At 54.4% G+C, this 14,925-nt stretch overlaps 8 protein-coding genes across 8 annotated transcripts; 4 read left to right on the top strand and 4 right to left on the bottom strand.

The window, feature by feature from the left end:
• Window positions 1-10: 10 nt before the first annotated feature.
• DL89DRAFT_324067 (putative mannitol dehydrogenase) lies at window positions 11-1,089 on the bottom strand (the record flags this gene model as incomplete). Its single annotated transcript, XM_040891432.1, has 2 exons — window positions 116-1,089; window positions 11-75 (listed from the first exon to the last, which is right to left on the bottom strand). Exons 1-2 carry the CDS (start codon window positions 1,059-1,061, stop codon window positions 11-13), a joined length of 1,011 nt encoding a protein of 336 aa, XP_040741748.1. The 5' UTR covers window positions 1,062-1,089.
• Window positions 1,090-1,279: 190 nt separating this feature from the next.
• Window positions 1,280-2,488, bottom strand: DL89DRAFT_269088 (putative mannitol dehydrogenase). Its single transcript, XM_040888149.1, has one exon. The coding sequence runs from the start codon at window positions 2,406-2,408 to the stop codon at window positions 1,341-1,343; it is 1,068 nt and encodes a 355-aa protein (XP_040741747.1). The 5' UTR covers window positions 2,409-2,488; the 3' UTR covers window positions 1,280-1,340.
• A 1,768-nt stretch (window positions 2,489-4,256) lies between these two features.
• On the top strand, window positions 4,257-6,010 carry DL89DRAFT_285310 (arylsulfatase; the record flags this gene model as incomplete). Its single annotated transcript, XM_040889816.1, has 3 exons — window positions 4,257-4,322; window positions 4,357-5,694; window positions 5,730-6,010. The coding sequence occupies 3 exons, from the start codon at window positions 4,257-4,259 to the stop codon at window positions 5,976-5,978; spliced, it is 1,653 nt and encodes a 550-aa protein (XP_040741746.1). The 3' UTR covers window positions 5,979-6,010.
• Window positions 6,011-6,529: 519 nt separating this feature from the next.
• Window positions 6,530-8,101, top strand: DL89DRAFT_259138 (arylsulfatase; the record flags this gene model as incomplete). Its single annotated transcript, XM_040885663.1, is given in 3 exon segments — window positions 6,530-7,138; window positions 7,210-7,401; window positions 7,421-8,101. 3 exon segments carry the CDS (start codon window positions 6,530-6,532, stop codon window positions 8,099-8,101), a joined length of 1,482 nt encoding a protein of 493 aa, XP_040741745.1.
• A 621-nt stretch (window positions 8,102-8,722) lies between these two features.
• DL89DRAFT_275478 (phospho-2-dehydro-3-deoxyheptonate aldolase) lies at window positions 8,723-10,372 on the top strand (the record flags this gene model as incomplete). The annotated part of the gene is made up of 4 exons (XM_040889312.1): window positions 8,723-8,791; window positions 8,910-9,095; window positions 9,169-9,673; window positions 9,759-10,372. 4 exons carry the CDS (start codon window positions 8,723-8,725, stop codon window positions 10,370-10,372), a joined length of 1,374 nt encoding a protein of 457 aa, XP_040741744.1.
• Window positions 10,373-10,431: 59 nt separating this feature from the next.
• On the bottom strand, window positions 10,432-12,255 carry DL89DRAFT_294435 (uncharacterized protein; the record flags this gene model as incomplete). The annotated part of the gene is made up of 3 exons (XM_040890511.1): window positions 10,432-11,382; window positions 11,417-11,729; window positions 11,813-12,255. 3 exons carry the CDS (start codon window positions 12,253-12,255, stop codon window positions 10,432-10,434), a joined length of 1,707 nt encoding a protein of 568 aa, XP_040741743.1.
• A 130-nt stretch (window positions 12,256-12,385) lies between these two features.
• On the top strand, window positions 12,386-12,821 carry DL89DRAFT_38273 (uncharacterized protein). The gene has a single exon (XM_040891599.1). The coding sequence runs from the start codon at window positions 12,483-12,485 to the stop codon at window positions 12,708-12,710; it is 228 nt and encodes a 75-aa protein (XP_040741742.1). The 5' UTR covers window positions 12,386-12,482; the 3' UTR covers window positions 12,711-12,821.
• A 208-nt stretch (window positions 12,822-13,029) lies between these two features.
• On the bottom strand, window positions 13,030-14,849 carry DL89DRAFT_269085 (uncharacterized protein). The gene has a single exon (XM_040888148.1). The coding sequence runs from the start codon at window positions 14,419-14,421 to the stop codon at window positions 13,387-13,389; it is 1,035 nt and encodes a 344-aa protein (XP_040741741.1). The 5' UTR covers window positions 14,422-14,849; the 3' UTR covers window positions 13,030-13,386.
• Between the last annotated feature and the right edge of the window lie 76 nt (window positions 14,850-14,925).

Raw genomic sequence — 14,925 nt, 5'->3', positions numbered from 1 at the left:
ACATTTGGCATCAGTTCTCCAGGATAAGCCTGTAGCGAGCACGGCCGGCATTTGCGTGCTCCAAGGCCTCGTTGACTTTGGCCATTGGGATAGCGCTCGATAACAGGGCGGATACCATGCTTCGCCGCAAACTCAAGTGTCTGCTTGATCATACTGATGCCGCCAACAAGGTTTCCCGATATACTGACCTGCTTGACAGCTAGAATAAACGGCTCCAGTTCAAGCGTCTCCTTGGAAAGCGCCAGAATCACGATTTGACCCCCAATGTCCACCAGATGAATCAGCTCATTGAGCTGGGCCGTGCCACAATCGCCTGTGACAAACAGGAACTTCAGAGTGTTGTAAATTGCCCGGGTCTCTTCTCTATTCTCCGAATGGACGAAGCGAGTGGCGCCCAACTCAATGGCGTCCTTGTGCTTAGCAGATGACCTCGAGATTGCGACAACCTCAGCGCCCAGTGCACTTGCAAATTGGATAGCAAGATGGCCCAGTCCGCCAATGCCAACTATACCGACTCTATCACCTGCCTTGACACCGTACTTTACCATGGGTGCATAGACAGACACGCCAGCGCACAGTAGGGGCGGCACATACGCGGGATCTATCTCTGGTGGGATTTTGAATACCATGCTAGCACGTACACGTACAGACTCGGCATATCCGCCTTGGGAGCTGGCACCGTCGGGATAAATGCCCCCGTAGGTGTGGACAGCATGTGGACAGTGTGCGTCAAGACCTTGGCCGCAGAACTTGCAGTCATCTCTGAGACAGGAGTAGGCTATTGGGCCGACGCCAACCACGTCGCCTACATGAAGGTCTGCAACGTCCTTGCCTTTGGATACAACACGTCCAGCGATCTCATGGCCGCAAATGATAGGGTATGCTGTGCCACCTAGGTCATTCTTGAGCTTGTGCAGGTCTGACCCACATACGCCAGTGTAGTCGATCCTAATTTCGACGTCGTGAAGCCCTAGTGGGCGTGGCACATATGACCACGGCACAACCTCAATGCCTGGCTTTGTCGCTGCCCAGCCGTGTATTTTTTCCGAGCGCCTAACCATTGTGATAAAAGAAGTATATGGTATTGATTATTAGAGAGTAGAGATGCATTTTCCTTGGTTGCCTCCGCTAACCACCCCATTCCAGTCAGAACGACATAATGAATCTTCCCAGACCATTATGCACAGAAATATTCCACAGTACACATTTAACGCCACATGCATTGTTTAGTGCGATCAAGGCCCTTTAGACAATCGGCATTAGGGAACGGCAACCTGTTTTGCAACGCATTTATTTTTCTTTTTCATAACCGGCTCAGAGGTGTGCTAGTCCTAGTAAATCTACAAGCTGCTAGTCGCGTTTTCGAGCACAATGCGGTACCGGGCCTTGCCCTGGTCCATATGCTCGAGGGCCTCGTTGACCTTGGCCATTGGGTAGCGCTCGATGATCGGGCGGATGTTGTGCTTGGCGGCAAACTCCAGAGTCTCCTTGATGATGTTCTTGCCACCGATAAGCGAGCCCGTGATCTTGACCTCGCTGTTGACAAGCTCAAACGGCGAGAAGCTGAGCTGGCCCTCAGGCAGCGCCAGCAAGACGATCTCACCTTCATAGTCCATCCAGGTCACGAATTCGTTGTACTGGTTGCTCCTGGCGTTAGCCGTGATGAACAGATAGTCAAGCGAGCCACGCACAGCATCAAGCTCCTCCTTGTTCGAGGTGTCGACGAAAACCGATGCACCAAGCTCAGTTGCTTGCTGCTTCTTGGTAGGCGAGTGCGAGAAGGCAGTGACCTTGGCACCCAGTGCGTGGGCATACTGGATAGCAAGATGGCCAAGACCGCCAATGCCAACAATACCGACACGGTCGCCCTTCTTGACACCCTTGCGCAGCATCGGGGCAAAGACAGTGGTACCAGCGCACATAAGAGGGGCTGCGTACACAGGGTCAATAGCAGCAGGGATCTTGATGGCATAGTTTGCGTCAACACGCACAGCCTCAGCGTAGCCGCCCTGTGCCTGCTGGCCGTCGGCATAGAAGGAGTTGTATGTGAAAACCATATGCGGACAGTGCGGGTCCAGGTCGCGGCTGCACTCCTTGCAGTCATCCTTGAGGCAGGCAAACACCTGGGCACCGACACCGACCAGATCGCCTTCGTTCAGGGTCGTAACGCTCTCGCCCTTGGTGATGACCTTGCCAACGATCTCGTGTCCAACAATGGCAGGGAAGTTGGCCTGTCCCCACTCGCACTTGATTGTGTGTAGGTCAGAGCCGCAGATACCGCTGTAGTCGATCTTGATCTCGACGTCGTTGGGACCCAGCGGACGGGGCTTGTAGGACCAGGGCTCGACCTGGATTCCAGACTTGGTGGCAGCCCAGCCATGGATCTCATTAATTTTTCCGTCAACCATCGTTATCGTTTGAGTTTATACTTTAAGCTAAAAATCGGGTGTTTGGTCCAGGAGAAGAATGCAAGGACAGAAAATGGGTGCAGTGCAGAACTGGATTATTCCCCACACCGCCAAACCGGATTATTTATAGGGACGATCCGAACCACTGACGCAAGTGGTTCTGCGATCTTCTGCAAGATCCATTGTACAGTCTGCAAGCACGCTGCACAAACCGTCGCTTCTGATGACAAACCACGTCTCCCCAATTCCGCATCCACCTGGTGTCCCGCAAATCATTTTGCCCGATTTGTTTGGACCCACTGTCAGAGGCACCAACATTCCATAGCCACGCTTCCCAGCGGCCCAAACAGCCCAATTCTTGCCCCGACCGGAGATGAGTATGCATGAGTACTCCCCGAGTACAGGGGGTGTAACGCAGCAAGTAAACTCGCTACTGCAAAGTCAGTGCTGCCATCGCCCAAGTGTAGGACAGCCTGGTTCTATCGCTGCTGCGGTTCAGATGCAGTTTAAGCCGAGTGGAATTCCGCGAAATAGCTGCGGTTTGATGCTTGACTAATGCTGTGGAGTGCAAAGAATATCTTGGACATGCGTCGTCTGCTATGCATTCACTCTGGAAGAGGCGTCACCACCGGATTACCTTTGGCATCACTGAAACCAAAGTGACAAAAAGCAACCACCACCATGAGCTTTCCGCAGAGCACCACTATTTGGCAACAGCAAGTACAGTCATTCAATGCGATATATCCAGAGAGGTGGTCCCATTCTCCACCTGGGCTAAGGCTCAAATTGTTTTTGCTCCCTCAGCATTTCGCAAAGCAGACACAAGAGGCCAATGGTTAGTCGCCGGGACAGGCATAAACACTTTGTCGAAGCTAACAATTGGTCTGCATAGCTACAGTAGGCATATACAAGCAAGACGGAGGTACTACAGTGCCACATGCTTACTAATCCCAGTGCAGTGTACACAGTTGAATTCCGACGCTGGACTCACTCACTCCTGAACGTCAGAATTGTGTCCCCTTTGCGGCAATATCCAGAAATTGCGTCTTGAATCACAAATTCTGTTGTTCATGCCAGACCCTTACACATTGTTGTGCTCGTTGAATGTGTAGGGATTTTAAAAGTTATATTGAATACTGAAGAATAGAGAGAAAAGGGAATAGACGAGTTGCGCAGGGGAGTTTTCAATACGGCCGTCTGTGCAGCATATCAGAGGCTAGACGCTACCTCCATAGTGTATGCTGTAGTGAGGCTCTCGTTGGCATCTGGCTTGCGGCCACCTGATTCGGCTGACATGTTGACATAAGAGACAGCCGCAGGGGGCGCGCAACAACATGTCATACACCTCGCTGGCCGGCTTCTGATGTATGGAGCGCCTTCACTAGCAGTAGCTTTATCATACACGATACCACTGACTAGATAGGATGCAACAATCCTTGGCCATTGGAGGATCGAATTGCGTGCTTGCTGGACAATCGCAGGAGAGGAACCGGCCTTTAAACATACCCCTGTGTCATCTGTATATCCCGCAGCGGCACTAATGCACGGCTGATCCACTGCACCTTCTATTGGAAACAACAGTAGGCTAGGATATACACATATCGCATTCCTCACAGCACCTTAATTTGCCTCTATTTGCCTATAATCTGGGCACAGCGGTACCAGAACTACCAGCTTTTGTAGGATGTGCAAAGTTCACCTTGGGATGACGTCTTCATCCGCAGATCACTCCATGCAATTAACACACACTCGAACCTTGTTGCCGACAACTAGCGGGGCATCTCGGTATCTCACAGCTACAGTGTATTGAAGTGTTCAGGCAAACGGGCGGATGGAGACTCCAGTAATATGATTCCTATAAAAGCGGCTTACCTGTCCAATGCACAGAGCGTGAAGATTCTACATCCGGGATCCGTAAGTGCCCTACCTATTCTTCCACCTATCCTAGCTTTCTAAATCACCAGTGCAGGATGCAGCTCATATCGATTTTTGCGCTAGCTACCCTAGCAACATCTCTGACAGCTGGTCTAAGCACTTGGGTAAATGTCCTGGCCAACCCACTAATGGCAAGAAGCCTAACTTTGTTGTCTTTCTGACCGACAACCAAGACTACTTGATGGACTCTCTAAAGTACCAAGAGTATGTACAAAAGTATTTTATTGACCAAGGAACGCAGTTCACGCACTACTATACGACGTCGTCTACATGCTGCCCGTCGCGTGTTAGCTTTCTCCCCGGCAAATTCGCGCATAGCCACAACACGACCTCTGAGGTCGCCCCCTATGGATCGTACTACAAGTTCCAGGAGAACAAGCTCGACGACCACTGGCTACCACGATGGCTGCAGGAAGAGAATTACCGCAATTACTATATCGGCAAATTCATTAACAGCGTCGATGCTACGCATCTGGGGCCGCCAAAGGGCTGGGAACACTTTGAGCCGCTAGTGTCACCGGGCATCTACAACCTCACTCACCCAATCTTCTCGCTCAACAGTGGTCCGCTCGAAGAGCACCCAGGTGTATACCAGACCGATCTTATCAGCAACAAGTCCCTGGCTCTAATAGACAACCTGTCTGAGCGCGACGATCCACTCTTCTTTGTCATCTCGCCGACTGCCCCGCATGAGGAGGTCCAAGTGAATGGCGACTTCACACCTCCGCGTCCAGCCGACCGTCACAAGTACTTGTTCCTGGATGCCAAGGTTCCTCGTACGCCGCACTTCAATCCGGCAGTACAGGACAAGGTCTTGTGGCTCAAGGACCTGCCATTGCTATCGGCAGCTGATATTGAGTACCTTGACTTTATGTACCGTCAGCGCTTGCGTTCACTACAGGCCACAGACGAGCTGGTTGATGCAGTGTTCAAAAGGCTTGAGGAAAAAGACTTGGTTGACAACACCTATTTTATCTACACCACTGACAACGGGTTCCATCTGGGCCATCATCGGCTGAAGGCAGGTAAGTCACTTGCCTACGAAGACGATGTCAATTTGCCATTCATTATCCGCGGACCAGGAATTGCAAAAAATGTGACCCGATCGAATCCTGGCACCCATTCGCACTTCCCTGCCACTATCCTGGATCTCGCGGGCATCTCTCGGCCTGATGACTTGGATGCGACATCGCTGTTTGATCCAGACCACACCGAATCGTTTAACCTGGAATATTGGCAAGCATCATCCAAGAAGACTATTGTCGATAGCCAGAATCGGACCGCCTACAAATCTCTGAGGATCATCAGCAAGGACTTCAACCTCTACTACTCTGTTGGTGTTCCGGCGAGCGTGAATAATACGACATGGCTATTGATAAGTATCAGCTCAAGAACCTGTACAGCCGGACGGATCCTAACTTCCTCAACCGCCTCGATGCCCTGTTCAGTGTGCTATACAACTGTAAGGGCGATGTATGCAAGTTTCCGTGGAATTTGCTGCACAAGGACGACAAGGTCAAGAGCCTCAAGGATGCCCTCAAGCCCAAGTACGACAAATACTACAAGTCGCTACCCAAGTTTCGATTCCTGAAGTGCAAGGTGTACTATGATGTAGACAATGAAGACACAGATTAAAACTGAATAGCTAGTATACATTCGCACTAATGACGCATGCTAAGCATCCAGAAAATCTCTTTTATGTTGCTTTCACAGTGGCATGTAGTCGGTAATGTGTTTTCTGTGTGAGCGGAATTCCTTTTTGCTAAATATATCCCCTTCTACATGCGCTGTTCCCTAGCATAAACTCGCAATGTGTGGAATAATGTGAACAAAGGCTTGATGTTAACCAAGATCTCCGGCGCAGATCCCGCCATGCATGTTAGCCCGCACCCACGCTGTCAGTAGCGGACTGCCATCGGAGGCGATGTGAATGTAGCATGACAGAGAATATCGTGTGGGAACCTCATACATTGCATCATTGAATGCTATTTCCATCCAAGGAGCCTGGAATCAATGCTCTTCATAGCTTTCCCGCTTTGGTGGTAGAGCTGATAGCACATTCAATGGAGAAAGGGGGTTGTCCGGAGAATTGTCCATATAAAAAGCGCCTGTTACGGTGCATTTGTCACTGATACTCATTATCAATCAGATGCCTTTTCAGCTATCGCTATTAGTATTGTTCGAAAATGCGTCTGATTTCACTTGTCTCGCTAACCACGACCATTGCCATTGTCTCACTTGCAGATTCATCAAGCAAAGTGTTCAGAAACCCCAACTTTGTGATCTTCATGAGTGACGACCAGGACTATCTGATGCACTCGCTCGACTACTTGCCGTATGTTCAGAGGCGCTTCATCAACGAGGGCACTCAGTTCACGCACTACCACACCACCAGTGCCACTTGCTGTCCGTCGCGCGTGTCGTTCTGGCTCGGCCAGTTTGCCCACAACCACAATGTCACCGACGAGAATCGGCCCCACGGATCGTACTACAAGTTCCAGGACAGCCACTTGGACGACGCCTGGCTGCCGCTGTGGCTGCAGCAGGAAAACTACAAGAACCACTACATTGGCAAGTTTATCAACGGACTCGATGCCAACAACACGGCGGCACCAAAGGGCTGGGAGCACTTTGAGCCTCTGATCTCCCCTGGAATCTACAACTTTACGAACCCCATCTTCTCGCTTAACGGCGGCCCGCTGGAAAAGCACCCAGGCGTATACCAGACCGATCTGATCCTGGAGAAGTCTCTGGCACGTATCGACGACATCGCCAACAGTGACGATCCCGTTCCTGTTTGTCATCTCACCGACTGCTCCGCATGATGAGGTCAATGAATTTGGCCATTTTACCCCACCGCGCCCAGCCGAGCGTCATAAAGCATTTGTTCCCGGATGCCAAGGTTCCACGCGACCCGAACTTCAACCCGCTGGTGCAGGACAAGGTCGGCTGGGTCAAGGATCTGCCGCTGCTGTCGCCGCTCCAGATCAACGCCATCGACGAGCACTACCGCCAGCGTCTGCGCTCGCTGCAGGCCACTGACGAGCTCGTCGAGGCGGTGTTCAAGAAGCTGGAAGAGAAGGAACCTGGTTGACAACACCTACTTTATCTACACCACCGACAACGGCTACCATCTCGGCCATCACCGCATGTTTGCTGGAAAGCAGACTCCGTACGACACTGATGTGCGTATTCCGTTTATCATCCGCGGACCTGGTATCGCCAAGAAGCAGATCAACGACAGCCCTGCTACTAGTTCACACTTTGCTGCCACTGTCCTTGACCTCGCCAACATTGAGCGTCCGGACGGACTGGATGCCACGTCACTGTTTGACCCGAAGAAGACTGAATCGTTTGCCATCGAGTTCTGGAACAATAACATTGTTGAGGGTGGTTCCATGGAGACCCACATCAACAACACGTACAAGGCTGTGCGTCTTGTGAGCAAGGACTTCAACATCTACTACTCGGCATGGTGCACACGCGAGCACGAGCTCTACGAGATGAACAGCGACCCGTACCAGCTGGTGAACAAGTACAACCGGACGGATCCCAATTTCCTCAACCGCCTCGATGCCCTGCTTCATGTCTTGCATGACTGCAAGGGTGATGTGTGCCAGCGCCCGTGGAACACGCTGCACAAGGACGGCAAGGTCAAGAGCCTCAAGGATGCGCTCAAGCCCAAGTACGATGAGCACTACAAGGCGCTGCCCAAGTTCCGGTTCCTCGAGTGCAAGGTCTACTACGACCCCGAATAACGAGGGCACAGACTAAGGCCCAAGCAACAAATATACTCACCAATTGTCGATGCGTGAGGATCATTCAATGTTGCTGATGCTAATCCTTACGGCAACATGCTGTGAGCTTAGCTTCACCAAATAATCGTCACCTGATATCTGTGAATGCGCACGCGTGTAGCTAATATTCATCAGGATTGAAGATCAGCAAAAGATGATGGCAAGCTCCGCCCTGATCTCCGAAACAAGACCTACCAATTTCATGACAATGAGGCGGTGCGGCTTCCAAAGCGAAAAGACCTTGACAATAGTCGCTTTGGGCAGCACAAACGGGGAGCAAGTATAGTGATATATTGTTGAGTGGAATGCGGTGATGGCCGCCTGGGCATTTAAATAGCGGAGCAGCGCAATATATGCCACCGGCTGTTCAGCCACCATTGAGCCATGAAGTTAGCAAGATGTACTGCCCAGCAAGATGGCCACACTATGCTACTGCTGATTTTGAGCTTTCTTGAGTGGCACCTATGCGGAGAAGCCTTGGCCAGGTGCGCTTTGGACTGGTCAATAGAGATACCAAAGCTTGTGACGCATCAGTGGGCGCGTAGGACGGGTTTCTAGCAGCTACCACGGCCGAATGGACCAATGAGGGCGGCCCATCTGGACATCTCAGGCCAGACGGTCTTTCGTAAAGGCGGAGCACAAATCAGAAAAGTATAAAGCCTTGGCTAGCACCCCGCGCACCCTTTGCTCTCTCCTTCACTTACCATTAGCTAGTCATCTTCACACCTCCACTTTTATTACATCTCTTTGCCACATATCCATAAAACAGCAATGTCAGCGACCGCGCAGCAGACCGAGCAGTGGACGCCAGAGTCATGGAAGACCAAGCCGATCAAGCAAGACTGTCGTGTACGAAGATAAGCAGGAGCTGGACACGGTGCTCTCCCGCATCGCCAACCTGCCACCGCTTGTATCCGCGGCCGAAATCGACCGGCTGCGCGCGCAACTGAAAGATGTGGCCGAGGGCCGCGCATTCCTCCTCCAGGGCGGCGACTGCGCCGAGTCCTTCGACTACTGCAACCCGACAGCCATCTGAGGACAAGCTCAAAGTACTGCTGCAGATGAGCCTGGTGCTGATCTGGGGCATGCGCCTGCCGATTGTGCGTATTGCGCGCATGGCCGGGCAGTACGCGAAGCCCCGGTCGTCGCCGTTCGAGACTGTGGATGGCGAGAAAATCATGTCGTACCGCGGCGACAACGTCAACAGCATCGACCCGAAGGACAGAAAGCCGGATCCGCAGCGCCTGCTGTCAGCGTACTTCCACTCGGCGTCGACAGTCAACTATGTCAGGCTGCTGCTGTCGGGCGGGTTCGCCGACATCCACCACCCGAAGGCATGGGATCTCGGATATGTGAGGCGCGAGGACATTCGCCGCGACTACCAGATGATCGTAAACAAGCTCACCGACGCGCTGGGCTTCATGAAGGTCATTGGCGCAGACGGCAGCCGGCTGTCAGCCCTAAACACTGTGGACATGTACACGTCGCACGAGGCGCTGTTGCTCGACTACGAGCAGGCGCTGAACCCGGCCCGTGGCCCAAATGGCGCCTGAGAATGTGTTTGTTGCGCCCTCCGGCCACACAAGCCCGCAGACGCCCGGAACGCCCACCTTGCCAGCCGTCAGCGACTGGTACAACCTGTCGGCGCACTTCATCTGGATCGGTGACCGCACTCGCCAGCTCGATGGCGCCCACATCGAGTACTTCCGCGGCGTGAAGAACCCGGTAGGCGTCAAGGTCGGGCCGACCATGGATGCTGCCGAACTTGTACGTGTACTGGATATCCTTGACCCGCTGCTCGAGCCGGGACGCGTCACGTTGATTACCAGATACGGCGCCGACAAGATCGACAAGTTCTTGCCAGACCATATCAAGGCAGTGCAGGCTACACAGCATCGCCCCGTGTGGTGCTGCGATCCATGCCACGGCAACACGACTACGGCACCGTCAGGACACAAGACCCGCTCGTTCGACGCGATCGTGAGCGAAATCACCAGCAATATTGCAATCCACCGTGAGCTCGGCAGCCGTTTATCGGGGATTCACCTGGAGCTCACTGGAGAGCATGTCACCGAGTGCACCGGCGGATCGCAGGAGCTGGACGCCAAGGACCTGCCGGTCAACTACCAGACGTTCTGCGACCCGCGGCTCAACTACGAACAGAGCCTGGACATTGCGTTCCTGGTTGCCAAGTACTTTGAGAAGGAGCGTGCCACGAATGGCAAAAACTGAGAAGCACACAAACCTTTGCAATAAATTTAGGTGGTATGTAGAAAAAAGATGGGAGTGGCTCACTGGGGCGGCGACACGATCGGTGAGGATCTGAGCCGGGTGTCACCCATGGCACGCACGCGCTTGGGAGACGAGATGTGCAGTCCGCGCGAAAACTCGCCTGCCAGTCCATCACTGTCCTCGATCTCCGCCCGCTGTTGTGCCTCGATGATCGCCCGGTCGCGGGCGGCAACACGCGACTCCTCAGCAAGCTTCTCGGCACGGGCCTCGCGGCGTCTCTGGCGCTCGCGCTCAAACAGGCGTACCAGCGCGTTGTGCCGCGACACCACATCACGCACGTTGTCCTGCAGCTTGGTGTTGGCCTCGCGGTAATAGTCATTGTCGATAACGACCGTCTGCAGCGTGTCCTCCAGCTGCTTGCACCGCAGGCACGTGCCTTGGCCAGACGATGACTCCTGCAGCGGCGCTGCCAGGCTCTCACGCGACTCAGCCCCCAGCGACGGCTGGATCAGCCCCTCAAACAGCATCGTCGACCGCCGCCGCGCCACCAGATCCTCGTCGGCCAGGCGCCTCTGCTGCTGTGGCGTCAGCACCTTGGGCGACTTGCCGAGATTCCTGCTGCGCACAGGAGAGCCGCCAGATGGGTCGGGCAGGTCGCGGCCCAGGAACTGCTGCTCGACAAACCGCAGCCCCTGGCGGCTCTCGCGATCCATCTGCGACTCGGGCTGCGCCATGGTGCATGACGCGTGAATGCTCTCTATGCCGCGCCGAATAAGCGTCGCGTCCTCGCGCCAGTCGTCGGCGGGAATCGGACTCTCGTGGTCCTCCACCTGCGCGCTCTGCGACCTGTGGGGCGACGGCAGCCCGTTGCCATTGCTTGGCCCGCTCATCACCACAGCCTCGAGCGCCTCAACCTTTCTCCTCAGCGCCATCTCAACCGCGTGCTGCGCTGCAAACTGGTCCTCTGCCCTGCACGCCCGCCTGTTCGCTTCCTCGAGATCCTCCTTCACCTTCCTGGAGCTCGCTGTTAAGCCGTTCGCTGACTGTGGCCATCGACTTGATATCCCTGACTAGCGTCTCGTTCATGTCCTTCATGTTTCGAAGCTCGTCTTTCTGCTCCATGTACTGGTTGTATAGGCTGTCCCTGTTGGCTCCTGGTACAGTTGGGATCCGCGAACGGCGCGCGGTAGCTGATGGCACATGTGTCGGTGATGGCTCCCGCTGCGTGCTGAATCGGAACGCCGAACCGGGACTTGTTGGCCTGATGCCTCTGCCCGGCGCACTGGTCCGCGATGGCACGCGGCTACCATGACTGAGAGAGGAATGCGGCAGCGGCGTCGGGTTGGCCGACGACCGGCTTGTCGGGCTCGGCAGTGCATGCGCGCGCAGGTCGGTCTGGCTGGGCGGTTTCTTAGCTTACGCATTCCACTCGCCTCCGACTGCTGCCTGCCCGCAATTCCCAGCTCACGCCGTCCCGCGGCCTTTGTCGCCGCCGATGGGCTGTTGTGCGCTAGCGCTGGTGCCGGTGACTTTGACCGCGAGATCCCTGCTGAATGGTATCGCCTAAGCGATCTCTCGCTAGTTGCTGCAGACGAGGCTGATGCCGCAGAGGCTGCTGCTGTCATCTGTCGCCGCATCCGTGCTGACGCTGTCGGCCGCATCGCACTGCCTCCAGACGGTATCCGTGTCGTTGCGCCCATATGGAATGTTGGGAAATTCGATGGCCCACTACCAGCTACCGACGGAGGCCGCTGCGAACGCCCAGCCGTCAGTGGCCGCGCCGGCGGAGTCTGCTCTCGCCGATGGTTCTGTACTGAGGGCTCCGCCGAATCAGCACCTGTCTGAGAATATCCACGCGTGGCTGTCAGTCGCGCCCGCTCCATCCGCTTTGGAGGTGGAGGATGCAAGTCCCTCATGTCTCTGCTTGTTCAAAGAGGGCTAAATAGAAGGGAGGACCGTGACAAGCAGGGAGGTTGCTGAATCTGGGCTATCTGAATTGACGCGTCACAAATAGCCTGCCAGTTCGGGAAGATAGAGGAGGATGTTTTGTGCACGAATAAGAGACGAATGCAAGAAAAGCCTGAATGGAGAGCAGAGAAGAGAAGTTTGAATGGTGCCCCCACCCAGCACGATGGCTTTTTTTTTTTGTTTGAGAGCTCAGCACCAAGCACGGCTTTTTTTCATGCGGTTCACTGCTGCCGCCACCTCCCCCTTCCTCCCGAATATGGTCCAGGACGCGACGCACTCCTTCAGCTACATGGACCGCAGAGCCAATGGCAACCACCCGGCAGCTCCAGGCAAGCTCCAGAAGGACAATGTCTGGAGATTTCTGCAATGATCCTCCGCTGCTACTATTCCCATGCACATCTAATCGTCGCACATGCTGCAGCATCGCAGTAACCGGGGAGTCGCTAGTGGTGAAGTGTAAATGTAAATGCAATTGCTGATACATAATGCTGAGAAAAAATCTAGATGATAGCGCTCCAGCCATTGCTTTTTGATAGTGGCGCTATTCTGCAGGGGGATTTGGTAAAAGTCCAGGCTTCTACACCTTCGCCGCTTCAGCGGGGGAGCGAGATCTTTTGAAGGTGGCCAATCTCGCCGGTCCAAATGAACTCGTACACGATCACCGCCAGCTGCCATAGAACAAGAGCCATGATGAATCGCGCGACCCTACATTTGCCAAGAGTAGCAGCACCGGTTTTAGCTTTGTATTCAAGAGACGATATAAAAATAAACATTATAATTGGGGTTGCGGTTCTAGTCTCGGGGCGTCTGATTCTTCTCTACGTGTAGGTGCAAGAGACGAGATGCATGTGTGGTGTATGAATCAGAACCGACAAGACAAGTCGTGCTGACTACCCAAGTCGAGATCGCAATGTGTAGAGGGAGGGAGGATATAGACAAAAGTGAAAAGAGCGCGTATCAAAAAAAAAAGGCCAGCAGCAAACCCTTCATGGACAAGAGACAGAGCATAGCACCAAAATGGGTGCCAAGGTTTCACCATGACCAACTTACCATGGCGTTGCTCTCTTCCACCACGATAGTCCGCTGCGGCTCTCCATCCACTCGGCCACGCATGTCAGCGGGCTCGCCTCCACGTCTTGCCTTCCGCGCGTGGTGATCACCCGGTGCGTCATTCCATCGAGCACCACCAGGACCGGCAGGTCGCTGACACTGACGCCTAGCCGCTCCATCAGATCCTCGCGCACTCCGCGCTCGCTCCACGGCACTCCCAGCCAGCCGGTGCTGCCCATCAGCCGCGCCATATCCGCGGGATGGTTGTCGGCCGACACATGGACCACAACAAGGTCGTACGAGTGTGCTGACGACACTCCGGCTAGCTTTGGCGAGAACTCGTCGCACTCGGCACTCCACGTCGCAGCAAAGTACAGGCCAATCAGCTTGCGCCCGAACCCTGCGCGCGCGGGTGTCACGGTGCGCTGGAACTCGTCCTCGAGCAACACCAGGTCTGCCAGTACCGTGTCACCTTCGAGCAGCCGCTGGTAGCTGAGCGCACGGCTGGCATCGACGCTGAGGCGGATCGTCAGCTCAACGCTGTTGGATGGGGTCTCACCAGACAGTCGCGGCAGCTCAGAGCTGTACGCTGGTGGCCGCGCATATACCGGCAGCGTCGGCGTAACAGAGCTGCTAGGAGTATACGTCATGTAGCCGCTGGCACTGAGCCGATGTGTCAGACTGGCGCGAGATGATGCACTCAGCGCAATGCTGTTCCGCACAGCACTCATGCTGCGCGTGCCACGGACCGGTTTTGTTGATGTATCTGCAGGAAAGCCAGCATCTGTCAAGGTAGCCGGATAGCTTGTGACTGAGTCGTTGTCTGCCTCTGTGTACGGCACCTCTGGCAGCCCAGAGGGCACAGACATTGGCCCGCCTATGTTGTCTATATCAATGACTGTAGCCGCCGAGTTGCTGCGCGCTGTTGATCCCGCTCGCCGCTTCGGCAGCCGTAGCCGTTGTGTGGCAGCACCAGGCGAGTGTGCAGCCAGCGGCGATACGGGCTCTTCCTTCTTGGCAAACCACGGCATGGGCGGCCGCGCCTCGGCTTTTGTCAGGCCCAGTGTGAGTGCCCGATGGTTTGCAAATCCATCTCCTGTCGGTGACCGCATCGACTGTGCTGTCGTAGGCCGCGAGTCTGTTGATGTCCGGCTTAGGTGCAGAGACCGCATAGTCTGGCTGCCCTGCGCTGTTGACGGCCGCCGAGGGAAATGTACATGACCGTCTGTCGCCATTGAAACCATATGTTTGCCAGGGAGAAGGGGGGCTTCCCAAAGGAACCAGTGACACGGTTCACAAGAACAAAAGAAAAACGAGTAGAGATAGGGAAAGAGAATATGTAGGGTACTGGCAAGTACAAGATAAGGGGTTGAGGTTAAATCTAAGCGCGAGTTAATGAATACATGCCCAAAGAAGAAAACGCCAGGGAATAGACTAGACGAAAACAATCCGCTCTATGAGACAAGAGAGGGAGAAAATGTAAGCAAAGAGAAAAGAAAAAGTTCAAATGCGGAACTGAGACCTAGAAAGCCTTG

The sequence above is a fragment of the Linderina pennispora genome (assembly GCF_002104995.1).
Source record: "Linderina pennispora strain ATCC 12442 chromosome Unknown DL89scaffold_11, whole genome shotgun sequence".
Classification (NCBI taxonomy): Eukaryota; Fungi; Kickxellomycota; class Kickxellomycetes; order Kickxellales; family Kickxellaceae; genus Linderina; species Linderina pennispora.
The sequence above is the reverse complement of the archived record's forward strand: the minus strand, read 5'-3'. Positions and strand labels throughout refer to the sequence as shown.